Source organism: Pyrgilauda ruficollis, unplaced genomic scaffold (assembly GCF_017590135.1).
Source record: "Pyrgilauda ruficollis isolate IOZ18807 unplaced genomic scaffold, ASM1759013v1 scaffold23, whole genome shotgun sequence".
Classification (NCBI taxonomy): domain Eukaryota; kingdom Metazoa; phylum Chordata; class Aves; order Passeriformes; family Passeridae; genus Pyrgilauda; species Pyrgilauda ruficollis.
Window position 1 is genome coordinate 15,788,366 of NW_024522539.1, and position 27,467 is coordinate 15,815,832.

General features: G+C 38.1%; 1 protein-coding gene across 7 annotated transcripts in view; it reads left to right on the forward strand.

Annotated features, from left to right (window-relative positions):
- Positions 1-27,467, forward strand: part of TLN2 (talin 2) — a 142,992-nt gene that overhangs the window by 39,712 nt on the left and 75,813 nt on the right. For 6 of the 7 annotated variants that reach the window (XM_041468778.1, XM_041468777.1, XM_041468776.1 and 3 more), the window contains 8 exons: positions 3,147-3,229; positions 14,515-14,685; positions 17,344-17,441; positions 18,089-18,218; positions 19,489-19,641; positions 20,440-20,582; positions 22,008-22,135; positions 27,177-27,240. In XM_041468778.1, the coding sequence (XP_041324712.1) occupies positions 14,550-14,685; positions 17,344-17,441; positions 18,089-18,218; positions 19,489-19,641; positions 20,440-20,582; positions 22,008-22,135; positions 27,177-27,240 (852 nt within the window). In that variant the 5' untranslated portion in view covers positions 3,147-3,229; positions 14,515-14,549. The remainder of the gene's footprint in view (positions 1-3,146; positions 3,230-14,514; positions 14,686-17,343; positions 17,442-18,088; positions 18,219-19,488; positions 19,642-20,439; positions 20,583-22,007; positions 22,136-27,176; positions 27,241-27,467) is intronic. The other variant, XM_041468781.1, reaches the window with a different exon arrangement.

The following is a 27,467-nucleotide window of genomic DNA, read 5'->3' on the forward strand; positions in this document are numbered from 1 at the left end:
AAAGATCTTCCACATTCAGAAAATGTTGTATGAGATGATGCTGGAATTTATGTTTGATCTCAGTGAGCCTGAAATCCAAGTGATACTGAATGAAACTGTTACCACCAAGAATATAGAAAATACCTAGGAAATATCTATAAAGACAAAACTGTAGTTTACTTCTAATTCATCTTGTAGGAATCTGCAGTAGAATTGAGAAAGTACATTCTTCTTCAGTGCTTTTCTTTATTCAATTTTCTTGTTCTGTAAATAACATCACTAACATTTGAACCAAAAGCAGTTCATAGAAATGTAGCTGCAGCTAAGAGAAGGGGAGGGGGGAGCCAGGGGGCTCCTGCTAAGAAATACTCCAAATACTCAGAAAGCCCTGTGTAAACTTCTACAATTGGGTGCTTCATGCACTCATTGCTCCCACCCTCCAGTAATTGTAAACAAATGCAGGGTTCAGGGCAGCTGCTTTGCTGACTGGGCTCCTAGGCAGTCTAGTTCCATCTCTGACTACATTCCAGGAAGTGAGGACAATGGAATGAAAAAACAGTGATTAATAGGTTTTTTTAGGGACACTCTATCTCCCTGTTGATAAGTAAAAAAATATATGGCTGCTTCAGCAGTAATTAACCCACTTGAAAAATGAATGTTGTTTCCACAGTCATATTTATTCCAGCTAGTCTTAAAGTACATAATAGTACAAGCAACTTTTGTTTTCATTAGACTCCACAAGATATATTAAAATTTCTACTCTTAAGTATTTTGATGACTTAAAATCTACCGTTTAAAATTGTCATTTTGAAACGTGCTATTCTATTAATTGAGTTCTTCTCGTAGTTCTTGCAAATGAGTTATTTCATCCCTTGATGTAAAGTGTTAAGATAGCAGTTGCCTTACCCCCTTCCTTCCTAATCTCATAAACACTTGAGTAAGTAGATAGACCCTCCTGATAAACTGCAGAAAAATAACTTTTTAGTTACCCATGTTTGGTGTACAGCTTGAAAAACAACCAAACTATTGGAGGGTTTTTTTGTGTTTGCTTGATTTTTTTTTTCTTTTTATTTTAAGCAATGATTCTGTTTTGGAACTGCATTTGAAAAGGGCAAATTTCAAAGCAGTTTCACAACTATTTAAATCATCATGATGGTAACAACATATATTGAATTGGAAAATTTTTCTGGGGGCCTTTGTGCGGTGCAACTAGAAGGAAGCAATATTGTGATGGTTGCTTTATTCTCTGCTATGTCTGGTTTTGCTCTTTGCTAGATGTGGTATGTTCTGTGGGCATTCAGCTTTTGATACAAGTCCAGAAAGTGTCAGCCTTCATTGGTGGTGGTTCTGAATAGAGGTGAAGATGCTTCAGCTGGTGCTTTGTGCTTACAGAACATGGGGACTTGAAAGGGCTTCTGGTGTCTTTGTGAACAAAGACTGAGAACAAAGACAGGTGGCAGTTGCAAGTGACTGAAGTACTTCACAACTGCACTTGATACAAATTTTAGAACTTTCAAATATGTGCAGGTGTGGAGAAGGACATAGTGATGTCCAGGAAGTGGGGTGGCTGTGAGTTTATGTGCTGAACAGGAATTGGCATGTTACTGTAATGCAGATACTTGTCTTGCAGATCAATCCCTTATGCCCTGGTACAGCCACCCCAGGGAATGCCTCAGGTGTCCTGGGAGCTGAACTTGCTTTTATCCTCACCTTATATTTGAATGGGAAGCCCATGAGGTGCAGGCTGCTGGCATTCCTTTAATTAGATGTAATTGTACATTACTTGCTCATTACTGGAAACTTGGGAGGCATTGAGAAGTTGGATGAGTGTGAGCAAGGATCTAAATTTCCAAATAGAAGACTACTGCATTGCCTATTTTAATGCAGGTGCAGGTGATCAATTGGGTGCTGAAATAATTGTGGTATGTATACTGCATTTACTCTGGCCTGCATTAAATCTGTTAACCTGTAGTTAATAGTTGTGTTGGCATAGAGCTAATGTTGCTTAACAGTCCACTGAAAGCAAAAAATCACTTTTCTAACTAACCAAGACAAGAAAAACATTCAGTGATAAATTTGTTTTATCACAAATATTTTTGCCAAATTTGGTTGGTTAAAATCTGCAATTCTTTTGTTGCTGTGGGCTTTTCTCAGCTGAAAGGCATTCCCTGCCATGTAGCTGTATGAAAGCATAACTTTATTCTTTAACATCCTGGTCTTTCTAAAATGATGCATAAACTGGTTTCGAATTTGGATAGATTTTGCATTTTTAGATTGTCCAGGAGATATAAAAATGGGATGAGAGCCTTCCATAACTGCACACATGGAATGCAAGCCTTTGCCAGCAGCCAGACCTCGGCCTGGATAATGCTGTGCCTGGAGGTGTTTGGAGATACTGGGAGAGATGCTGGTTTTTATTTCAGAGCACCCTGGAGATCCAGAATTGCTAAATGGCTTGTGTGCAAACTGATTTGCCCACCCTCATGATTATTAAACCACTATGATATATTAGCTTTTGTTTAGAGTAAAAACTAACAATTGAGCCGAAGAAACCTAGGGGGAAATAAAGAAAACAAAGTCTAATAAACAAAGCCTGAAAATACCCAAGCAAGAAAACCCACCTCCTCAAAACGGCCAAAGCCTTGAGACAGAGTGTGTCATCTTTCAAAAACAAAACAAAACTCTGTTTTTACCTTTTTTTTTGCAATCATACTTTCAGAAGGGAGATTGCCCAGAGAGGCCTGAGTTGTGGTGCTTTAAACTGTCATTCCACACAGGGACAGTAAACCATGGAAAAACACAGCTAATGCAAAATGAACGGTTTTGAGAGGTCAGTGTGATAGTTTAATTTATGTTAACACCCAGACTTGGGCTGTGTTTTCTGACAACTGACACTTTTGGCAGTTTCAAAGTGTTTACCTGTAAAAACTCATGAATTCATTTATTATGAGCTCTTATGTGTGAGTAATTTAGAAACCTGGACTGAAATTTATTTTCTTGAGCACAAAGACATTTTGGCAATGCAAATTCTGACTCCTGAAGGGAAAAGGAAACTTACAACTTCCTGAGTTGTTTTCTTTCCAGTGTGTTGACAGAGAAGGTACTTGAAAAACAGAAATTACTGAACTGGGGATAAGAAAGTAACTTATTTGTATTTTGTGTTACAGACTTGGTTGCTGGAAGCCTTCCATGTGATCAAACAGTACTTTCAGACAAAGTAATTTTCTATTAAATGAAGTTTAATTTTGAGGTAAGGTCTTGTTTAAATTTCTTTGTTATGCATATAATGACATAAAACCTACAGTAATTTAAAAGCTTGTACATATTAGTATAAAATTTTCTTTAGAGAGTATGTGAAATATGTACTTCTGTGGCTGTGTTTATGAAGAGAGAATCTGAGCTAAAAAATAAATGTGATGTATGAATATCAAAGTGCCAAATAAATATTGTAATTAACAGCCTGGAGATTAACCTGACTATGACAGACATTGACTGTTTTGAAACAGTTGCCAGGGAGACTGGAGAATATGACCATGTAATAAGTGATTTCTCTAAGCCTTAGGAAAAAGGGCCATGCCTTTCATTGGTATGAAACAAATAGCTGAGAAGATGACTTAACTCTTTCATCTGAATACATGTAAGAGGTGGCAAAAAGAGCAAGGAAAAATCATTAGTAGAATAACTTCACAAATACATTACCACTTCTGTACTGTAATGCTCTCAGAAGAGAATGTCACTAAATGGTAAAATTGGCTTTGGGCAAGATGTTGATAAATCTCACCCCATGTTCTTAATCTGTTGGAGTTACTTTGACCTTGTCCACATTACTGTTCTAAATGTGTCTCTGGCTTTGACTGCTCATCTGGAAATGGAGCTTGAAATACTGAAAGGTCGCTAATGGAATTTTGTCCTGCAATTCTCCATGTTTGAAAAATGTCTTCAGTGAACTTTCAAAGCAGCCTATAATTAAAGCAATGTGTCTGTTTGTATCAAATATGTTTAAGGACAAGGTTAAATGAAGGTGTTTTAGGTACACAGTGAAGTAGGCTTTGCTAAGAAAAATAACAAAATATGTGAATTTAGCTTCATCCATTTTAAGTCTGCCGAGCTGACTTTGAACTTATTGGCGAGATGTGCTCTTGGTGAAGCACATTTGGTGTAGGAGGAGGTTTGAGTTCACATTTGCACACAGTTGGCAGTGTACTAGACTAAGTATAATCTAATTGACATGTAATGTTTGCACACACTGTTGCCCCCTGTTAAAAGTTCAGCTGTGTTTCATGATTTCTTTGTTCCTCTGTCTGCTGTAGAAGCAGGGGATGTTTTGGGGTTCAGTCCTGTTCCATTCTGAAATCTAGGGTTTTTTCAAACCCTGCTCATAAATCTTTATAAGGATTACATCACCTTCTGATTTCTGTCCTTCCTTATCCAGTGGTTGTGAGCTTTTTTTAAACTTGGGGGTATGGAGTGCTCTTAAAACTGGAGCTCAATCTGTGTTGTCCTGTTTTGTGGCTGTGACAGAGATGTTAATTTGATGGGTGCAAGCACACTGTTCTTGCTGAGCTTTTCTCTTTTCATTAGTGTTGCTGATTCTGGTAGTAACTGAGCTTTCTGCAGTCTCTAGCAATAGGTCTTTTTCCTTTCCTCAGCTACTCTTTTTTTTCCTTTTTATCCCTCTATTAGGTGTTCAGAGCTCTTTTGACTGGCCATTCCCTGTTTGTTTCTTCTTTTGGAAGTGTTTTTTTTTAAATAAAAAATAATTTAGTAATTAAAAAACAGAGTCTGACATCTCTGCTTGAACCTGAGGTTCAAAGAAAAAGTTTAGAACTGGCACTCAGCCTTTGAAATGGTGAGAAATGGTTAAGTTTTGATACATCTTGTTGCTCCTTCCCTTCCCTCTCTGTTCAGGGTGCTGGCATCAGAAAATGAAGGGAGCATGCACTAAGGTCACTCAACCTTGCTGCAGTAGCATTACTATTGAAATGAAGGGAGCATGCACTAAGGTCACTCAACCTTGCTGCAGTAGCACCAGCCAAAGCATTACTATTCTAAAAATTGTGAACTATGACTGGTAATGTGTGTGTGGTAAACTATATGTGTGTGTGGTAAATCTCAAGGAGGTGATGGAGGTTGGAAGAGCAAGAAAAGAGTTTTTTAGTAGCTATTTAAACCCTTTGGAAGGCAATTGCATGATCTGCTGTTTTTCTCTTTGGCGTGGCACCATCTGAGTTGCAGACTGTGTAAACTGTTGCCTGTAGTTTTTCAGCATTGCCAGGATATGATGATAATTCCATGTGACCACCTTTCTAATGAGGGATGAATATTGGATTACAGTTGCTGTCTTCACTGACATGAAGCTTTTATTATTTTTAGTGGTTTTTCGTAAACTATTTTCTATCTCTATGAAATGAAAATTGATAAAGAATGGTAATTTATTTTAAAAATTGTGTTAATCTCGTGTTGATACCAAATTGTGATAGCTTGTGAGGAAAAAATTGTCTGGGTAGTACTACAGTAGATGGAATAGAGACCTGAGGGTTTAAAGAGTAGAAATGTAACTGAATTAATTATAATTTAGATTTAAGTAGTGCTTGGCTTTGTTTTGAATTCTCCAATAGGTACTATCTCGTAAAAAGTGTGCTAAAGTAATGAACTTACATGATGCTGAGCTATGTGATTTTAAAGTGCATTTCATTGTTCTGTATATGGCTGTTTGAACATAGAAGGGATTTAATGCATTCTGTGTTCTTGAGCAGAGAAAAAATTGGTTATCTTGCTTAAAGAGTACCTGTAGCTTTGACTGGGACCCACTTTGCCATGCTTTCCCTAATATGACTGACAGTCAGTCTCCAAGCTGTCAACCTGAATTTTCACTATTTGAGCGAGCTCTTTACCAAGCCTCCTGCTTTTCAAATGGGTCTGCAAGAAATAACAGTTTTCCAAGTCAGACATCTCTTTGCCTTCATCTTGAATTTGTGAAGATTCTAGGTGAAGAGTTGAGGCTTATTGTGGAGATCATAGTTTGGTTGCTAGCATGACTGCCAGTTGTGTGAGTCCTCCACATTTTCTGGCCTTACCTAAATAAGTGGAATGCTGACTTACTAAGACTACTATTACATTTGTTCAAATAACATTTTATAAATGTTTAATTTTTTCTGCCTCACTTCCTGTTTAAGTGATCTCTTTTAAATAATTGAATTAATTGATTTTTGGGACAAATGGATCAAACCCTACTGAGAGCAGTTTCAGTGCCTGTTAAGTCTACCATTTCAGATGAATCAATGAGAGCAGAGAACCATTCCATATAAACCCTATTACAGGACTGGCAAAAAATTACTGTATTTGAGCCTCACTAATTTTCTTCTGTATAGCAAAGCTGTATTTGAAGACTTATCAACCCCATCTAATTCTGAATGCTGATGCTGATCAAAATTATCAGCGTGGATTTACTTCAGTGATTGCAGTAGCTAAGTGGATTTCATATTATTAAGTAGTTCAGATTCTGGAACAAATAAGGAAGCTTGGTTATAAAGCCTGTAAGAAACTCAAGTTGCCTTCATGTTCCCTAAGGTAGATAATCAAGTAGATGTGTATGAGGTAACTGTTGACTGCTGTTCTTCATAAAGAAAATGGCAAAAAAGTTCCTGGGCAGCATCAGATGATGTTCAGGAGGGTGAAAGGAAAGCAAAAGAAGAATCCATATATGATTTACCACGACAGTTTATCTGGGACTTTGCAATACTCTTTCTCTGCCAAAACATGTCACTTAAGAAGTAAAGTAGAAAATGCAGAGTAATAGTTAGACCACAGCAGGTGAACCCAAGAAGTCATAGCCTAGCTGTGTCATTAAATGACTCAGGTAAGAACTCCCAGTGGTTTATTACATCTGACTTTGTGGTGCCTCCCAAGAATGACAGGTGGAGCTCAGAAGTTTGAGTGGTGCCTTCAATTAATTCAGTGGGGGAAAAAAGCATTGAATTGAGTGTGCTCAGGTGTTGTAGACCTAGGCATAAAAGATTTAAAATTGTCCTTCAAAACATTACAGTATTTAAGCAGTTGAAAATAGAAAATAGTGTGAATATACAGAACTGTTCTAGCCTGGGTCTAACAGCCCATTTTCTAGTTCAACCTATTACTATTCTTAGTTTGATTTAGAATCTAGGTGAAATGTTTCAAATAATCACATCTGCTGCTTTGGAAAATCAGTGTTTTGTCAGCCAAATCATTCCAAAGAATAGGAGCTATTTTTAATTGTAATTTATTTTTCTTATCCTATAATTTACCTAGGTACTAGAGATCAGAAAACTTATTTGAAGCTGTATAAACATATACAAATATATCCCACTGTAAGCAAGTTGCAGTGCTTGAGATGAACCTAGATTTACCTTATAGGAGTTGAGTTTAAAAAAATAAAGCACCCCTCCAAAACCCAACAACAAACCCTTTAAAAAGAGGGAAAAACAAACCCACAGCAAATAAAAATGTCTTCTATACATCAGATACTATTTTAGTAATAGTCTGTGCATATATTTGCTACTGTTCTCCCAAGGACTCTGGGGGAGGAACCTGGCCAAAGGATGTGATTCTCTTCTGGTTTCTAGAGAAACTCATGCTTCTGGTTTTTGTTTTCTCTTGCAGTCTTCTTGCAAAATAGGAAAAAAGTCTGGAAGGCCTCTTCAAAGACATGTCATTGACTGCCATAGTGAAGGCTCTTGATGCTGAGGCTTGTGATTTCTCTATTACAACTAGCTCCAGTCAGGCTCTTTGCTTATCTTATCTAAAAACTGTTTCAGCTCTGTCTGGGACAGTGACATTCCTTCTGTAGTTCTTGTAATTCATACTTCCTTTTGAAGATTTATACGAGCAAGTTTGCAAATATGCCTTTTGACTTAAAAAGCAAGCTGAAGTTCAATTGCTAATAAGCTGACTGTCTTATAAACAACTCTTAATTAGACCCAAATATTTTGGTCTCTTACATAATTCTGCTTGAGGGAACTTCCTTGCTGGGCTCTTAGCAAAAGAGATGCTGTTGCTATATGACTATAAAGCATGAACTGAGAATGGTATCTATTAATGCTTACTAGTAATTACAGCCTGCTCTCATAGTAACCTTTCAAAGCTTGTCCTGGTTCATCTTTGTTTTACTGTGGGGATTTTTTTCCAAGCAGTTTGTTTGTAAAATTTAGTACTGCATGCTACAGCTAAATGCAGTGAATTTTTCCTGAGATTCTTGAAGTTTTTTAAGGTAAACTTGCTGATCAGCACATGTGGTGTGTGTATACAGCCACAGTGGTTGAGCAGGGATTTTCTTAGGGCAGGGGGGCATGTGAGAGTTCTTGCATTTTAATTGTCTGTGCATACTTGCAAAAAGAATAAACCGTGTTTAGTACTGTACAGTGTTAAGTTCCTTGTATTCTAACCAATGGAAGGAAGGGTTGTGCTTTTGTTGGTTGCTTGTTCAAACTTCAAGAGTTCTGATCAGCCACCCCAGACAGCATGTGGTGTCTGAGGTTGTCAGGCTGCTTTTGGACCCTCCAAGTTGATACCTTTGTACTTGCTGCCCATTTAGAACATCAGCTTTTCCTCTGTTGGTTTACTGCTCTTGCCTTCTGCTTTAAGCTGATTAGAGGGAAACTAAGAGATATTGTTTGGTTTCCCTTCTGACCAGAAGAGATTCTAACCTTACAGACAAGACAACTTCCAGTCCAGTGCTTACAAGTCTGATATTTGTGCATGAGTGATAGTTACCCTGAAAGCACCTCACTACACAGTTCCCAGTGGAATGGTGACAACCAGTGATGACATCTTCCCAGTGTCTTGTCCAGCAAGGAGTTGACGATGGCCTTGCTGTGACATGTGGGCATACATTTCAGACATATAACCCACAGATGATAGTTTGGTTCCTATACTGGAGAATCAGCTCAGTCTCAGAAAATCTGTTAATGGCAGCCCTTAAGAGATTGTGGCATAATGAGTTACAAATTGACAGCAGTGGAGCACTAAAGAGAGGGCTCCTTGAAAGGAGGAGAAGCCTCCACCTCTTTTATAAGATGCCAACATAGGTCCCATTGTGAGTTTAGAGTAAAATGGGTGTTGTTACTCTCTATGCCTGTCTGCCTGCCTTATGGTTCCATTATGCTCTGTTTTTGAAGGATGATGCTTCCATTTGCATTCAAAATTATGGAAGTACACAAAGCTATCAGTTCAGCTGGGTTTGTACTTCAGAGTGCATTTTGCTCACAGAGGTCTTAGCAGGCAGCAGTCCACTAAACAAGTATTTCATATGTACAATAGAATTAGATGTTCAACATCTGTGAACAACAGAAAATGTCATCTGTCCTGTATTGCTGGTCTCCAGTGCCAGCAGGTAGTTGGTGGGATTCTGAAGAGAGTAGAGGACTTCTGTTCCATTGGATATTGTTACAAAGTTAGTCTAGTATAAAAATACATAGCTTTGCCTCTACTAGCATGTACACATACAGGCTTTTAGGCTGTGACAGTCTCATGACCTAGATTTGTGTTTGCTCAAGCTTGAATGAACCAGTTAAGAAATATCTCCAGGGAGACAGACCTTTACTAAATCATGGCAGAGCTTTGCTTTTAACTATAGCACTGGCAATGACAACTTCCCTTTAACTGGATGGGCGTGTTTGGCAGTGTCACTGGTGGCTGTTCCACGTTTGCTTGGTTTTGAAATGCAGGTGGTTTTGGGCTATGTGTTACCTCAGCACTCGCTTGGCAAGGATGTGAAATGCACATGCCCTCATAGCATTGAGCTGACATTTTGCACTCTCTGTTTGCTTAGCACTGCAGTTCAGAATATCCAGATAAAATCATGGCCTCGTCAGCTCAGACACTGTAGATATGAGGGTGGGAATGGTACAAATTAAGCCAGGTGAGTAGGCAAATGATCAGGGAGGTCAGTGTGCACTGTCTGGTCTCCCCTCTAAATTCCCCTTCTCCCTGCTTCTTTATTTTGTGTTGTATTTTATTTTATGCTTTTGGCTTGATGATAGTTGATTCCTGTTGAAATTATGTGATACAAACTTCTCTCCTTGTCAGTATGGGGAGAAACGGCTATTTACCTTGTGTTACATGTCTCTTGAGAGGTCTTGTAAAATGCTTGTTGAGATAACTTTGCTGCCCCTTGCCTTGGTCTGTCTCTGTCATCAGCAGCTGATGAGGTCAGTGCCACCTTCCCAGTCTAGCAGAGCTGGACTCTCAGGTACAATTTAGTTTTGTGGGAAATCTTTTCTAGAGTTTAAGTAATTTTGGTTTTATCATGTTAGTTATCTCAGCAAGGTGTTGTGGAATGGAGACCCATTTTGTGTATTACCTGAGGCTTACATTCAGAGTATTGATTTGACTTGTGAAATTTTCTCTAATTTCACTAGTGTAGAGTTGGATCCTACACTGATTTAGTATTCTCTTAATGAGCCTCACAAAAAAAAAAATCATAGAAGCTCTCTAATTAGGGCAAGTCTGAACTTGATCATATGTGTGTCATCCATCTCAATGCTTTGAACATTTTAACGTAGATGCATTCACAAACAGCAGACAAAACTCATTTTTGCATGCCATTACAGAAGGCTTTTTAAGGAGCTGGTTGGGAAAGACATTTCTTGGTGTAGCAGAAGTGGGACAAGGAAGTTTGAGAGTAAATCTATGCAAAAGCTGTTCATTTAGTTATGGTAGCACAGACAGTGTAAAAATTACTGTTTAGTTAGAAAATACCTTTCTAGAAATTACTGTTGGAACTGATGGAGGAAGAGGTGCAGTAGGATATGAATAAATTAATTTGTAGTTCAGCTTTGGCAGTCCTACTAGATGTTGGTTGGTTCTGTTTTGCTCCTCTTCAATGACACCAAGAGTAAAAACAATTTCAAATTAATTTCTAGTAGAAATTAAGGGTGGGGGTGTTTTGGCTTCAACTTTCTTCCTGTTAATTTGTGAACGTTTCTCAAACAAATATGTTGAAGCTTTTGTTCAAATTAATAGCTTGTGACTTGCAATAGGCAATTTACAGATTTATTTCATTTCAGGTAAAATAGACTTAATATCTTTTAACATGTATAAATTTTTCATCAAATAACTTTTTTTAATTTAATGTTCAAATTGCTTTACTGAAAAACCTACTTTACAAGTTATGATGAGATGTTTAGTTTTGTAAATATTAGTCCTTAGATTTTTATAATTCTCAGATTTTTCTCTTCATTTTTGAATGAAGAGAAATTATTAAAGAAAAATATTTTGACTGCTCATGGAGTATGTATCTGCTTCTAAGCCCACACCTTTGTAATTGATGTAACAGCATCCCAGCTCTAGTGGGAATGTATCCAGGCAGAGAGCTTTTGGGGAAGTTACAGTAACTCAGGTGAGACCTGCAGGGGGGCTGTGCAAATGGATGGAAGTGTCTGCTCAGGCTTTGTCCTGCCAAGGGACAGGGACCAGAGCCCAGGGTGAGCCAGCTGGGGCAGTGTTTGCCTCCTGCTGCCCTGCTGGAGGGTGCTCCTGCCACGGATGTTCTGGCTAATGGTGTATAATCACTCCTTAACCCAGAGGCACACATTCCTCCTGCTTGATGTTACTTTTAAGAACCTTACTGCTGCCTCATTCTTGTTTTATTTTTCAGTCCTTGATAACATCTTGGGATAATATCTTATTACTTCACCTTATATCTTATTATCTTGGATAATATGTGTTTGAAATGCTTTGTTGGCAAGGTATCCCTGTGAGCACACCAAGGCCTGCTCATCTTAATTCAAGCACTGCTTAGAATCCTGTTTTGTTCAGATTTTCCAGAACGTGAGCACTGTGGTGGTTCAGCTCCAGGCTTTGATATACACACTCTTGATATATATCTGCAGGCATTGGATTCTCTGAGTTATGTTCTGTGGCTTTTTTAAGATCTCAGAGCTGCTGCTATTCTCCCAAAGCTGTCAGATTCATAATTTATTATTTCAGTCTCCCACCTTACAAGCACAGATTAGTCACAGTCTGATTTAGAAATTTCCTACTTTATTACTCACAGAGAATTAGACAGTACCAGGAAAACTGTTCCATGTAAAATTTTCTTAATTTCCAGGATCCTTTTAAGTTTTGGTCAGCCATTCCACAGACTGAGTGATTTTGGGGGCACGGACAGTCCATTACTTGCACAGAGAAATATTTAAATGTGATGTGAATCAATGTATAGAAGATAAAGGGAATGTGGAAGATATTTTCCCCTTGTTTTTCTCTGTGATCCCAGCCCTTTTTCTTGACCAAGTTCTCAGATCTTTTGAGAAAAACAGCTGTCCTGTTTTGGCTGTTACCCAGGAGATGGAAACTGCCTATCCCATTTATTACTGAAAGCCAAATGGAGAGATTTAGAGCCTGATGATAATCTGGAGGAGGCAAATAAAAACCTTTCTCTTGAGTTTGAGAACACAGTCTTGAAGGAAGCTGATAAGTCATGAGCTCTTTTCATAAGCTCTTTTTCAGATGAAGCATCCTTTGGTGTCTCTGAAACCAAGAACACTGAACTGAAGGAAACCAGACCACTGATCTGTTTAGGTCCTTCATTCTTTGAGTTGCATTTGACCCTGGGGAAAAAAAATAGGAATGGTGGTGGGAGGACACAGTAACAGGTTCCCAACTTGTAAAAGTGCATTAAAGATATCAGGGATAAATTTGCATATCTGTTTATGTAGGGAGGAGAAAAAACATTCTTTTGCAGAGTGGAGAACCTAAGTTGAAAACTTGTATGAGGGAGAACCATCCAAAATGTAGAAATAGTAAAAAGAAAAATGGAGCAGCTTAGCTGTGGGTATTGTGGACTCCGATTTTGATGGAGATTTTTCAGAATGGATTAAATGAGCATCTGGCAGGGACAGCATAGGGATGCATCATTTTACAATGCAAGGCACTATGCTAGGCTGCCTTTTGATGTTCTTTCTGACACGCACGTTTATGGTTTATGGTTTACCATCACAAAGTGAAAATATTAGAAAGTAATAAAACCTAAACAATGTACTTTTAAAAGAACATTCTGTAAGACACAGGACCCCTGCTTGTTTTTAAATTAGCCAGAAGAGCATTGTGTCACACTAACAAGAGTACACCTTGCTGCTTGAAAGCCATGGCCCTGTTGCCTTTACTGAAACCTGGTGAGATGAATCCCATGGCTGGAGTGTCACTCTCAATGGCTTCTGGCAGTTCAGAGGGGACAGGAGTGAAGGTAAGGGGCAAGTGTTACCCCCTACATCAGGAGAGGGTGCCAAGAGCTGTATCTGAAGAATGGTTGTGAGCAGGTTGAAAGCCTGCCGATAAGAATCAGAGTGTGAGGAAACAAAGAAAAACCTCGTGGTGGGTGTCTGCTGCAGGCCCCCTGATCCAGGGGAGCCTGCTGACAAAGTGCTAGTGCCACTCCTGGAGCTGCTGGGAGAGCAGCACTGTGAGCCTGGGCAGTGCAGGAGCCTCAGGGAGTGCAGAGAGGGTAACTTGTACTGCAGGTGATAGACATCCCGTCCAGGGTGGATGCAGTCCTGGTGACCAGCAGGGGCTCATCAGGGACGCTGAGTTTGGAGACAATCTGGCCTCCAGGCACTCTGGAATTGCCCAGTTCTGAGGGATATGGGTCAGATGAAGAGTAAAGTCAGGGCCCTGAACTTGAGGAAAACAAGCTTCCAGCTCTTCAAGTTAGTCACTAAGACCCCCTGGGAAACTCCTGTTTAAAAACACACATATCGATTTATGCAGACATTATTTGGGGATTCTAGTGCATTCTGTATTTATGGAGAATGGATTTAAGGTCTGGTGAGTTCTTGGAGATCATTGTGGAAAGTCTAGTGATGGAAGAGGGGTTTGGACTGTTAAAACAGCAAGGGAAGACACTGGAGACAAAATCCAGACTATGCAAAATGAAACAATACAAAAAGCATCTGTAGCTTCCTGTTTCTGTAAAAAAATGCTGTCAGATTTTGGTGTAGTTTTTTTAAATATAGCTGAAATGAAAAATAACTCATTCTTGAAGCTCTCTGTAGCTGTGCAGCAGGCTAAAAACATCTAGCAGTTCTATGTGGAGACTTGAGAAAAACCATAACACTATATTGCACACTTCAGAATCTTCAGGAAAGAGTAGTTATGTGCTAAGAAAATCCGACTTTTGATGAAGTAGTTATTTTAAGCTGTTGGTTACAGGCTAGTCTAGATGATCTAATAAAAATATGTGGTGAGAGAAAAAGAATTTTCTGTCAGCAGTAAATATCTTGCCAATATACCCAATAAGTGTGTTGGTTTTTATGCACCATTTTAACCTACCTGATAGAAAGTATGAACATTTAGTATGTGTACACAAGTTTTTGAAAAATGAATTTCCATTACACCAAGAAAAATACATGTTTTGGCTAGTTTCTATCTTAATGAGACTTTATATATAACTGCATTTGAATAAATGTAATTTTACTGAACGAGTTTCATTTGTTTAATGAAAAGCTGATTATATTAAAGCATTAAATGAAAAACTAAGCAACAATGCCACTACTGCTTTTTCAGGTACTTTAGTAGGAACTTACAAGTGACTTGGCACCATGGTAGCTCTTTCCTTGAAGATCTGTGTGCGGCAGTGCAACGTGGTGAAGACGATGCAGTTTGAGCCGTCCACTGCCGTGTACGACGCCTGCCGAGTTATCCGTGAGCGAGTGCCAGAGGCTCAGACAGGGCAAGGTGAGGTCCTCAGTTTGTCCTTACTCACTTCATTGGCTGATTTGAAAATAATCATGAACCCAGAGGGGTTTTTTACATTGTCCTGTTGGAGGATTTATTTTTTTCTTTTTTAATTTAAGTTGTAGGGGTCTGGAGTGAAAAGAAACAAGTGCAAACAGATTTTTTAAGCAATAGAAAGTATCTGAGTTGTTTTTCTTCCTTTTGTCCTGACAAAGGTTTTCTTACAATGGATGTTTTTAGATTTCTTGAATAAATATCTTGTTTGCCTTAAAGATGAGAAATTGCTCTCCTGCTTGGAGAGCAATTTTTTTTTGGTATTGCCTACTTAAAGTGGTGTTTCTGGCAATGTGTTCTAAGAAAATCTGTGCAGATTTATTTTGTGCCTCAAAAGAAGCGACAACCTGAATTACAAAAGAATGGCTGGGTACCTCCAAAATGTGCAAAGAGAAATGTTTGAACCTGGTTAACAGCTAAAATCACCACCATGCTGTGCATACCATAGTTACCATGGTGCTACATGTTAATCAGCTGTAACTGTCTCTGTACCTATTGAGCAAATTAGGTGAATACAGACTGGGAAACGCCATGGAAAAAAGAGCTGGTTTTAACACAGCCAAAGATGTCAAAAAATTCAGATACTTCAAAGCCCTTTGGTGCTGCATTGTATGTAATGCTATTGGAATGTAATTCTTAAAGCAGGTTGTTTATTGAGATTTAAGCTCTCAAACTTTACAGCCATTTCAAAAATCTTGTTACAAAAACTTACTAGTAATGGACTTCATTACTATTACTGAGAATTGCTTCTTCTTTGCAGGAGTCCTTTGGAAATCTAGTAACAGAACTTCAGTTTTCAGATAAAAGTTGTGCATTTTTACCATGCTGGTCTCTCAAGGCAGTGGTTGTAGACAGCTGTTGTAGACAGCTGTTGAATTTGGAGAAGTTGAATGATAAATATCCCTGACCATCATGAACCTCAAAGAAAAGCCAAGGAGTTCTCAGATTTTACAGCAGGGCTTTTCCTTTACTTATGATTGCAGTGCAGTTAGAGTCTTCTAAAAATGAGATGAAGTGATGAACAGAAATGTTTCCAACGTATCCTTTCCCTTTCTTGGTGGCTGTTAAAATGTGTGTGTTTGCCTGTTAGTTCAGAAGACTCACAGTGGTGCAGTACAGTTGACAAACTGGTTCTGCACAACAGAAAATGTACTTATGGCTGTCAGCTGTGCACATTTCACTTCTCCCACAAGCCTGGTCCCAGCACAAAGGTGGCCATGATTTCCATGTACAAGTTGCACAGCTCCTGCTGGTTCATTACCAGGTGCATGCACCACTAATGAGTATCAGAGCAGTCTGTGCTTCCTTGGTACTTCTGTGCTCTGTGCAAGGCACTTTGCTTCTAAAGGTCACAACCTACTTGTAGGCACAAATTCTAAAATCTTACAGAAGTGATTCTGTATTGAATCTGTATCATAAATATCCCTGTATGTACAGATCACTTGACCTTTCAGGGGAGTTTTTAAGTAAGGTCACTCAGAAAGTTTTTCATCTTTCTTAGTTGCTTTTGGAAGGGTTCTTCCTTTTAAATTGGGTATCTAAGTCAGTTGCACTTCTCTCAGTTAAGGGCAAGGTCTTTTATTTAATTGCATAAATAAACGTGATTAAGGTAAATGCCGTTAAATGTGAATTATTGCTATACAGGGCATTTAAGGATGAAATATTATCTGAAAATTGTAGCTATTTTTACCTGGCTTTCTGGCCAAAGGCTCCTAACACATGGCTGACAGTAAACAAGGTATGGCCCAGAGCTGCTGTAGCAGACTGTGCACTGCTGACCCTGAGTAGGGGCATCAGCTTAACCTGCAGAACTGCAAACAGAGCAGGCTCAGCTGCTGAATGGTTGTTTGTTGTTTGTGAAGTATAATCTGTATTGATTCTTCATGCATGTGGATAGGCCTTAAATTAACAGTCATGATGCTTCATTTTATGTATCTGGAGTTTAATCTTTGAAACCTAAGCCTGGGTTTGGTTTTGTGTAGCAGTGAAAATTTTATCATTTACTTCTGAAATAATCAAGTTACATTGTTTAGCCTTCAAAATATAGAAGGTTTTGCTGTATTTGCTACGGATATAATTCTAGAAGCTTTGTATATTTTTAAATACCTAAACCTGAATCACCTACCCAAAAGAGTCCCAAGTTTATAATAAACTCATTTTGTGGAGGGTTGAAAGCAACTGTGTTTTGAAAATAGAACTGCTGCTTGAAATAGTACACTGTGGTTAAGGCCAAACTTGCTTATATTTTTGGTTAGTCAATTCCAAAGCAGGACCTGTGAGCGTTTTAAAAAGGCTGTCTCAAAAAAAAGTAGTTACAAATATAGTACACAGTAGATGTGACATGTGAAGATGTGATGGCATAGTGAAGCTTTTTTCCAAGTCTTCTGTAAAGCATAATGTACCCTGCTATCTGCTGCTAAACTAAATTTTTCATGAAGCACAGAAGAATATTCTATCCAAATTTATTAAGAATGGAAGGTAAGTGTAATATATTTAATTCAGGCTTAACTCTGAATCTGAATAGCCCTGAATAAAACCATGTTGGCTTTTATTATGTTTTATTAGGTCTGATGTTTTTCAATGTGTCTCTGTTCTGTCCCACAGCCTCTGACTATGGACTGTTCTTGTCAGATGATGATCCTCGAAAAGGTATATGGCTGGAGGCTGGAAGGACACTGGATTACTACATGCTGAGAAATGGGGTATGCTGAAAGTCTCTTGCTTCCTTCATCACCATATCCTTAGAAAACTTGTTTCCTAAATAGCAAGAAGAATGTTGAGCATTTGGAGGGGTAGGAGGGTCTTGAGTCTGTTCCTGAGCTTGACCTAGTCTCTTCCTTGCTGTGCCTCAGAGATCAGTTTTTTTCCTGCACTCAGGTTGTGACTGTGTGCTACTGTGGTCAGTAGTGGCTTCACAGAATGATTAACAGAAAGTTGAAAAATAACTTTGGTTATATACTTTATATTTGATGTGACCTTGTGTTAGAGTTGGTTTCTTGTATACTGGAGGTGGTGAGGTCACACTGGCTCGTGTTCTGGCCAGCTTGCTGCAACCACAGCATTGCAGTCCTTTTAAAATGCTGGATTAGATTTCACAGCACAAGGTACTTTGGTCTATCCTGCCCTGACTAGGTCTTGCCACTTAGAACAATCCTTGAAAAATTACGTTGGCAGATCTAAAAGCAGTCACTGCTCAAGTTTATTAAATGAGTAGATTTGCCTGTACTGTAACAAAGGAAAAATCCAGCTTGGAGAGTGGGAAGGGAATCCTGTTTTAGGCATCTAAGGTAGTGGTTTGGCTTGTGGTGGCTTCCAAAAGTATTTAGAAACAGTTGTGTTTATTTCCTAGGATATACTGGAGTACAAAAAGAAACAGAGACCTCAGAAAATACGTATGTTGGATGGTTCAGTGAAAACAGTCATGGTGGATGATTCTAAAACAGTGGGTGAATTGCTGGTTACCATTTGCAGCAGGATAGGTAAGGTTTTGGGACCCACATGCTTAAGAATTTGTTCTGTCATATTTAAGTTATGATTGTTAGGATGTTATGTGGCTAGAAATTGGCATACATGTGAAAAATTGAAATTTGTTTTTTAAGTTACTACTTACCAAACACTTTCTTGAAACCTGTTGTCCAGGTTTTATCAAAGTCTGTAGAGAGTCAGCTGTATCCTTAGACTTCAGGATTTAGCAGTTGAAGGAACAAAGTTATCCAACAGTACAGGTACCAATTTTTTATTGTACATTACACTTACGTAGTCTTTCCTGCTATGAGATAAAGGTTTAGAACTGAATTTATACTCGGTGTTAATGGCATAAAAGAGGAACATTGCTGACCTTGGAATGTACCCAAGCTTAGGACTTTGTGTTGTTATGATTGAGTTGATCACAAAATTGTATCATTTGTAAAAATACATACAGAAGCCATCCAGAGCAGCTGTCAAAAATGTGTCATATTGCTTATAGTCTGTCTCAATACTTAGCTAAATAGACATTTTTTAAAACAAATTTGTATTTAATACATGCACTACAAGTATGCATCCAACATGGATTGATTTAAGTCTTAAAACTGCTTAAATCTCATTTAGAGTGCAAGCGGCCCTAATTTGATTTATATTACCTTACTTGGAAAGGGAATAATCTATTTCAGTTTTGAGGCTTTGTATGTTGGATTCTCCTGTGCTGTAACTAATTTACCTCAAAAATTACTTTGATTTATTTTCATGAATGTGGTCATGTAGGCGAGCATTTAATTTTCTGTCTGGTACAACATAAACATGCTTTCCCAAACAGTACAGAAAAACCAAACAGAACAAAGAAATGGGAACAACTTAGCATATATGCTAAATATTTTGAACAGATTTTTGATTCAATTTCATGTAAAATTCACAGGAAGAATTGAGTCATAACACTTTAAACAAAAAAATCATGAATTTCACATGGTTTCTGTTCCTCAGTTGGCTCTGCCACATTTCTTTTACATCATGGGCAAGCTGAAATTACTCAGTCCTCAGGAAGCAATTGTAGGCATCCATGAATGGAAATTTACTATAGCCTGTCTCCCTTTTGGAATTTACAGTTATTTTACATTCCATCATGTTTTTAAACTGGCAGCTTCTCTTGGGTAGGCAGCAGGAAAAAAATACCTTATACTTAATACCTTTCTCAAAGTGGCAAATGCAGCATATGACAAAGAAATCATGTATTGGAAAGATGAGGTCAGATATTGGATTTATTTATAATTCCAGGAATAACAAATTATGAGGAATATTCATTAATCCAGGAGAGCATCGAAGAGAAGAAAGAGGAGAGTACAGGAACACTGAAGAAGGATAGGACCCTGTTACGTGATGAAAGAAAAATGGAAAAACTGAAGGCAAAGCTTCATACAGATGATGATTGTGAGTGATATATCCCAGAGTAATTCTTAGATTAATATCTTTCTACAGTATAATGCAAAGAAGCCATGCAGTGGCCATTTCAGTTGGTTCCTGGCTATATTTTGCATCCCCTTGTATGCAGTGCTGTCTGCAATTGAGTATTTTTTAAATTAAGTGAATGGGTAAGTTTGAGAGTTAGCAGGTGTTTTGAAATGCTTTTTGGTATGTGTTTGGTAGGGGTATTTCAACTTAAGTGTGAAGGGTTGTTTGATGCCTACTGAAAGCCATCAAAAGGTAGTTTTGTGTTTGAAGGTGTAAGTTTTAACTGTAAGTGAAGTTTGCCAAAGAACAACTAAGATGGTATTTGATTTGTTTTGTGTGCTAAGTCATGATAATTGTTTTTTCTGTTTTACTGTAAGACACTAAGGTTAACTGTAAGTGGCAGGAAGATGTTTTAAAATTGTGTTCAGGGATAAAAAAGGTAAACAGAATAATTTGTTTTAGAAGTAAAATGTGGTACACTTATTTTGTCGTGAAGCTTTAAAGATACACATTTACTAGTAAAACATTACTGTAGTTGTTTCTTCAATATTAACAATGTTTGCTGCAGTATATCCTTGTTACTCAGCAGTGCTGTTTTTCAGTTCTCATTTGTAGCAAACCTTCAGCACTGATAACTAGCACCAGAAATAAAAGTAACATTTCTTGTGGAGTTTTCCCCCACAGTGGAAAAGCCAGTTATCCCCCGAGTTTCACAAGGGCTGTGAAGGCTGCAGCAGTGTGGGTTTAACAGTGTGCATGGCTGTGGCTCTGTTGCAGTGAATTGGCTGGATCACAGCCGGACCTTCCGAGAGCAAGGAGTGGATGAAAATGAAACGCTGCTCTTGAGACGGAAGTTCTTTTATTCAGACCAGAATGTAGATTCAAGAGATCCTGTTCAGCTTAATTTGCTCTATGTTCAGGTACACTACTTTCTACCTTGTCTGAGGAAACCCATGTAGGTTAATTAGAAAAAATACACTGCTCAAATACTCCATCTTCTAGAATTCCAGTTCTGGATGTGCTTTAGTTTTGCTCTTTTGTCTAGCCCTCCAAAAACACATGATAGTACAGAGGCTTTGCTGATTTTTTTAATCCAATGCTTTGAACTCAGTAATGGACACTGAGCCAAAAATCCACTGGCTTTGACATCCTGCTTCCTTAACATAGGTACATGTCTTGAGTCCCAGGCTGCTCTTTTTACTTCCTCTTCTCTTCTCTGGATGGTGCTCTCTGTGTCATGTGGAACCTCAGGCCAGTCTTGTGGACAGCTTTCTGTTTCTCTTGTCTTTTTGTCTTCTGCCTGATCAGTGAGAGAACTTTTTCTGCACTTCTTTCCAATCTTCAATCCAGACAGCACACAAGGCAGGAAGGCTTTCCATCAAAGGGGACCATGCCATTTAACACAGTAGGGGTCCATCTGCACAGGTTTCCTAAACTGTCAGAGGGACTGTGCATACCTTAGCAAAGCCAGGAGCTTTATGCAGAAGATAGTATTTAAGTGAAGCTGCCATTGCAGTTGCCTGCAATTCAGTCTGAAAAAAAGTAGGTTTTAAATTATTTTTTAATGTTTTGGGGGTTTTTTTTCAAATAAAAAAAATTTGAAAATTTGATGGAATGTGCTTATTTATTATATAAATTACATTTTAAAAATCTGAGGCAAAAGGTAAGGCTGTTCTATTGCTTGTAGAACAGCAGTACCTTTTTGAAGTATTTCAGAGGACTATCACACTGAGCTGTTCTCCTGCCACTAAAATATTTCCTTCAGGCTGGCATGACAGTATGTGCTGATAATGCTTTGTCATTGCTTTGTCTATGGGTAGGTGAGCCTTCTATTGCCAGAGCTATAAAATCTGTCATCTTCAATGACCACCAAATTTACACAGAAGGAAGAAAAATGCTGTGTGCCCGTCCCTGTTATCATATCTGTAACAGTAATTTTGTTTTTACCTTCTAATTATGGAGATCTTTTTTCCTCCTGTATGAGGCAGTGGGATGAAAGCTTTCCAGTGTGTGTATTTGCACACACATGCATCTGTACCTATGTGTGTACATACACAGAAGTGTGTCTGCAGGTTGTATTTTATTTACACATGCATCAGGAAATGGCTGTCAAATTCTCTTTTTGATCAAAGCTGATACAATCATAGCTTCACTAAGTCTCCGTAGATACTCACAATGAAATAATCTAACCCTTTGTTTTATTAGTCACATACACATCCAGAATGGAATGATAAAGACATTCAGAAGGAAAAGGGTGTGTTGCTGGCTGTATTCAAGTTTTTAAGGAATTTGAGATGGATTCGTTGTTTGGGTGTCTCTGACACATCTTTGTTTGTCTCCTCTAGGCTCGTGATGACATTCTGAATGGTTCCCATCCCGTCTCCTTTGAGAAGGCTTGTGAATTTGGAGGCTTTCAAGCACAGATCCAGTTTGGACCTCATGTAGAACACAAACATAAACCTGGATTTTTAGAGTAAACACTTCTAACTTCTAAATTTGGGTGACCTCAAGTGTAACTAATGTTGAGTTGTCACAGATTAAGCACATTTTATTACTCCAAGCAGAGGTAATCAGATTCAGTGTATTTTCAATAGCAAATCTCCCAGTGAAAGGAGCTTTATTGCACAAATCAACAACCTCAGCTGATGAGGGGACCTTTGGCAGTAGCTGATTAGACAGCACTAATAAGGACACTGGCTCTTCCCAGAGTGCCAGTTAAGTACACACTTAGTACCAGGAAAGTACAAGAGTGTAAAGAAGTTTTGTCATTTGAATAAAGTGAATACTCCTGTGTGTAGAAATTAAATTTTCCAAACTTTTTAGTGGCATTAATCACTTGGTCAGATTCAGCCTCTCATGGTGTTGTATGAATGGAATTCTAGACCTGTGCTATTTGTTTCGGGCATGGACAGAAGTCCTGCTCACAAGAGGCTCATCCTTTCATCTTCATTGTGACACTTAATTTACTGCTATCAGGAGGGCAAGTTAAGTTTGACTGAAATGTACCTGTCCCATTTTTCTACTGAATGAATTTTCTGATTGGTTTACCTGCAGTAGAATTAACCAAGGGCTGAAGTCTGAGGAAAGCAATGTAGAAAGGTAAAAGAGAGCTATTTACTGCCCAGTCCATCAAGCCTTGCCTACGTGAGGCTCATAAATCCCTTACCTGGAGGCACACAACAATGGGTGCGTATTTGGTTTGTGTCCTGTTCCACTGGCAGAGGGCTCAGTGCTGCCTCAGGCTTCCTTTGTGAGCCCCTTTGGGGTTTATGGTATCTCAGGGAAGCACTTTGAGGTGGTGTCTTGCTGTGCAACGTGCAGTGCTGCAGCTCTGGTTGTCTAAAACACTTTCCTTCTGAAGCCTCTTCCTGAAGCAGCACTTCAGTTATACAAATAAACAGCTTTCACTTCAAATAATAATCTGCTTTTCTTTTTACTCTATCTGATCCTGATTGGCCCATGAATCTTTCCTATTAGAACTACTGATGTCTAAGAATTACAGGGCCCCACTGTAACAGCTTCAGTGCACTCCTGGTTTTTATTTCCTAGAACTGTGACCAGTTAGACAACAGTGTTTCTCTGGGATTTGTCCATTGTCTGCTTATTCTTCCCTTCTCACTCCACTCACTGAAGAGTATTCCTGCAGCAAACCATTGGGGCATTATGTCATGCTAAGCTAATATTGTGTCATGGTAATGATTTCAAGAGTTAGGTGTTCCCAGAAATAGTTGCTTTTAATTTTTAAAGCAGTAATTTCCCACAGGCTTAACCAGTGGCTTTTGCAAACGGCTGAACAGCATTCAGTTACTTAAATTTTTTAGGATTTTCTAATGTGCTGCTTGGTTTTTTCAGTGGAAAGTTTCTTTCTCTTTTCTTAAGCTCCCATATAGTGAGTGTGTTTTATGATGTACTGAAGCTGCTTTGTATGCATGTACTACTTGTACTTTGTATGCAGTGCTGGGTAGTTTGGAGCCCATCATGAAACAGTCATCACTCATAAAATGTGCATTATGTTTTTTAATCCTAGTAGAGATGAAAGCTGAGTGATCTATTAGAAAAGGAATGTTACTCCAGTGGAAACCATTTTGAATCAGTATTCCAGAATTCAGAACCTTCTTATACTCTGTAGGCACTTTTCTCTGCTCTTGTTTCATTTTCATTTAGGGCTTTGATTGTATTTGAACCAAACTTGGCAGGTAACCAAATGTAATTGCTCTCTGTCCTGGTGTTTCATCAGTTTCATAAAATTAGGCATTTCTTATTTGGAGGTAATTGAGTTTTTTCCTCTGTAGATGAACCTGCTGCAGAACTGTAAGTCCCTGGTCATTGTCTCCTAATTTGAAGTGTACATGTTTATGATTTAGTGGTGATATCTTTATTTTACATAGCCCTCATGGCAGCCTTGTTGTGAAACCTCATGCTTTTGTTTTGTGAGTCTAAGTGAGCCAAATGATCCTGGCTCACTATGAACAATATAGAGAAAAGTGTAGTTAAGTGCTCATTATTTTTTTCTGAAGATGCATTTCTTATCCTTTCAGAAAAAAAAAGTCATGTTTTTTTATTCCCTTGAAAATGAATGAGCTTTTTTTAAAGTTTCATCCAACTATTTTCTACTGTTTGGTGCATAAACACTGATGCTTTTCAAGTAAGAAAGTAGTTTTCTTTTATATAAACTGCATGCTGTATCTCAGTATGTGAAATACATTTGAGAGGTATCCAGTCACTCACTATTGAAACCTTCAGATGCTACAGGTTCCCTTAAGGAGAATTTGTCAGCTCATAAAAAAACCAGCACAGAACAGAGCAGCACTAGTATTTAATGATATTGTTTGGAAACAGCTTAGTTTAGTTGCCTGTCTACAATATGTTTGTGTAGAGACACCTTTTGTATCTTTTTTTGTTGTTGTTAAAATATTCTTGGCACAGATGGAGATTTTTGCCTGCATCTTGCTAAGACATTGGTATTGGTTGTTGGAATTCAACATGAAGCTCATGCCAAAGTATAATGTGAAAGGATTAAACTGTCAATTTAGAAGAACTCCATCATGGTACAGATCTAGTTTGGCATGGCACCTGTAGAGGCTGCCCTGGGGCTGAATTTGCTGAGAGAATATCTAATAAAGAGCTCACACTGTTCCTCTGCAGTAGGAAAGGAGCACCTCAAACTGCACACCTCCACTTCTGTGCAAGCACACTGGCAAACAGACAAGCTGCACATGATGAGTGAGCTTGATGCTGAGCTCAGTTCTTGAATCTAACCTGGTTTGCTGAGTTAAGCTGTATTTTTCAAGAGCACATTTATGTTAATGAGAAACAATCAAAGTGTTGGCTCGTGTAACTTTTTAAGGAACTGGAAGATGAAACTCAGTGTAAACCAGGTTAAATCAACCCTGCTTGCTGTTAGCTGTTTTTTAAACTGAGTTCAATGTACACATTCTAATATGTGTAATTTAAGGGATTAAAGAAGGCTAAATGATATTTCCATTCTTTTTGCTAGCTGCATTAAAAAGCTGCAAAATAAAGTGAAACTGTCTGTAAGGAAAATATCTGGATTATAGGTAGAATTAATATGATTTCAGTTCACAACTGGCATTTCACCCTTTGAGATAAGGTGATCACTTGCCTCTTGATTTAAAAATAGTGGAAGGTGATGGAAGGAAAACACTTCCAATCCAATTGCCACCCACATGTGCAGGGGTATTGCAATTGCTGCTTAGTGGACAAAGCACCAAGTTGTTTTCTTAGTCCTTGGTGCTTGGGAGGATCCAAGTAATGTTTGCTTAGAAATGTTTTTTAAAGTGCTATATTAATTATAAATTAAGTAGACAAACTTTAAAAGGTAATGGTTTTGATAGTTTATCTGTATACAGATAACTGAGAAAATTAGCTAATAAAAGATGATTATTTAAAGTGTGTTGATAGCTATAATTTATTTGTTTATATAAATAGATTTCCAGAATGAAACTTTGTTTAATTTAGGTTTGGGTTTGTTGTTTTCTTAATTTGACTTAGAATTTAATTTAACTAAACTGGTTTGAACCTGTGAAATTCTGTATAAAACCACCAGTTGTTTAATAATAGATACACCAGCTTTTTAAGATAATAAGCTGTATTCAGTCCTTATCTACAGTTTTAATCTGACTCTTCAGCCTTCCCTACCCCATGATGTGTCTTTGTAAATAAGTCCTCAAGAAGAGATTTCTTTATCATGGATAAGTGAGATGTAGCTATGAGAACATGAGAAGAAAGATTAGCAAGGACAGTTGTTCTTACTTTGTTTTATAATATGGAAAAGACAAAATGTGTGACCTCGGTACTGAGTAATATTTTTGAAACACAAAATACTAATTTAGTATTTTGAGATAATTTTTTATTGTCTGCAATGGCAGTCTTTTGTGTTTAAAAACACAAACAAAAAAAGTGCACAGTAATATAAAGAAAAAACCCAACAAAAACACCTTCAAGATATAAAAACGAAGCAACTCCCACAGAACAGTTGAGCAGTTTTTTTGCCAATCTTGTTTAAAACAATCCATCCTTCTCAAAACATCTAACTTTGTATCCTAGTAGGTAGTCTAGCCTCCAGTGTTAAATGTTGCTTTTTTACTGAATAAATCAGAATAAGGAGGACATTCTCCTGTCATAATAGTCCAAAGCAGGGGGAATCCTTAGAGACTAATTATTTTAACTGTGCAAGTTTTTTCAGGTGGAAAATGACCTGCTGAATATATGACATGGTTTCATCAGAGTAGAATATTCCAGATGGGAAGGTACAATCCAGAACAGTTATTTGTTAAAGCCTGATGCTGCTATGCCCTCAGGTTAGGGTGAAATCTGGCTGAGAGAAACGGTTTTTTTATTATACAGCAAGGAGGGGAAGATGAGGTGTTGAAGGATTCCTTCTGACTGAACTCTGTCGTGGAGGCTGAACTTGTTTAATTTAATCCATGTTCTGAGAGCCTTAGAAACTGAGTGCTGCAGAAATCAAAACTGCTTCTTTTTTTACTTTGAGACAACACAGTGATGTTAAGAGTCCACTTAAATTGCTTTCTAGTTTTTCAGTACAGTAGTAGTGTTCTAACATTTCTTGGCTATCACAGAGAAAGAGCTTGGTCCCACACATCAATAAATCAAAGTGCTGCTGTCGAGTAACAGCAGTGTCTGAACTCAGAGCTGGCTCAAGCCTCCATGTTCCCTTGTCCCAGATCACAATAAATGTAGTTGCTTTTAGATATGAAACCCTCTGAGCTGCTGAGAGACATCCTGTAATTTTAAATTGGAAAGTGTCCCAGCTATTGTTTGTTTTTGATGGATTTTGAGAACATGAAAAGGTACTACATGGGGCAGCAACTCAAGTGGTAAGACAACCACTTGCTCTACTGAGTTTTGTTTTGTTGTGGAGATATTTAACACCCACATTAGGAAGCCTGGGGGACCTAGTGCCAGTAAAGATGTATGGAAAGCATCCCTCCTCAAGGAGGAGCCATTAACTTTCGATTTTTTTTTTTCCCTAGCCTGAAAGAATTCCTGCCTAAAGAATATACCAAACAAAGAGGGGCTGAAAAGAGAATATTTCAGGTAATTGTGAGGCCAAAAAAACTACACTAGTTTCACTACCTTTATCAGAAAAATCTGAAATTCCCAGGTGTATACTTTGTATGTATACCAAGAACTTTGAACAAAATAGCTATCAGAAAATGAAGTATCAAGTATTTGACAGCTTTTATTTTATTTCTTCAGAGGATATATTCTCCTGGTCATTTTTTTTTTTACTGATGATTATCCAATGTGCTTTGTTAAATGGA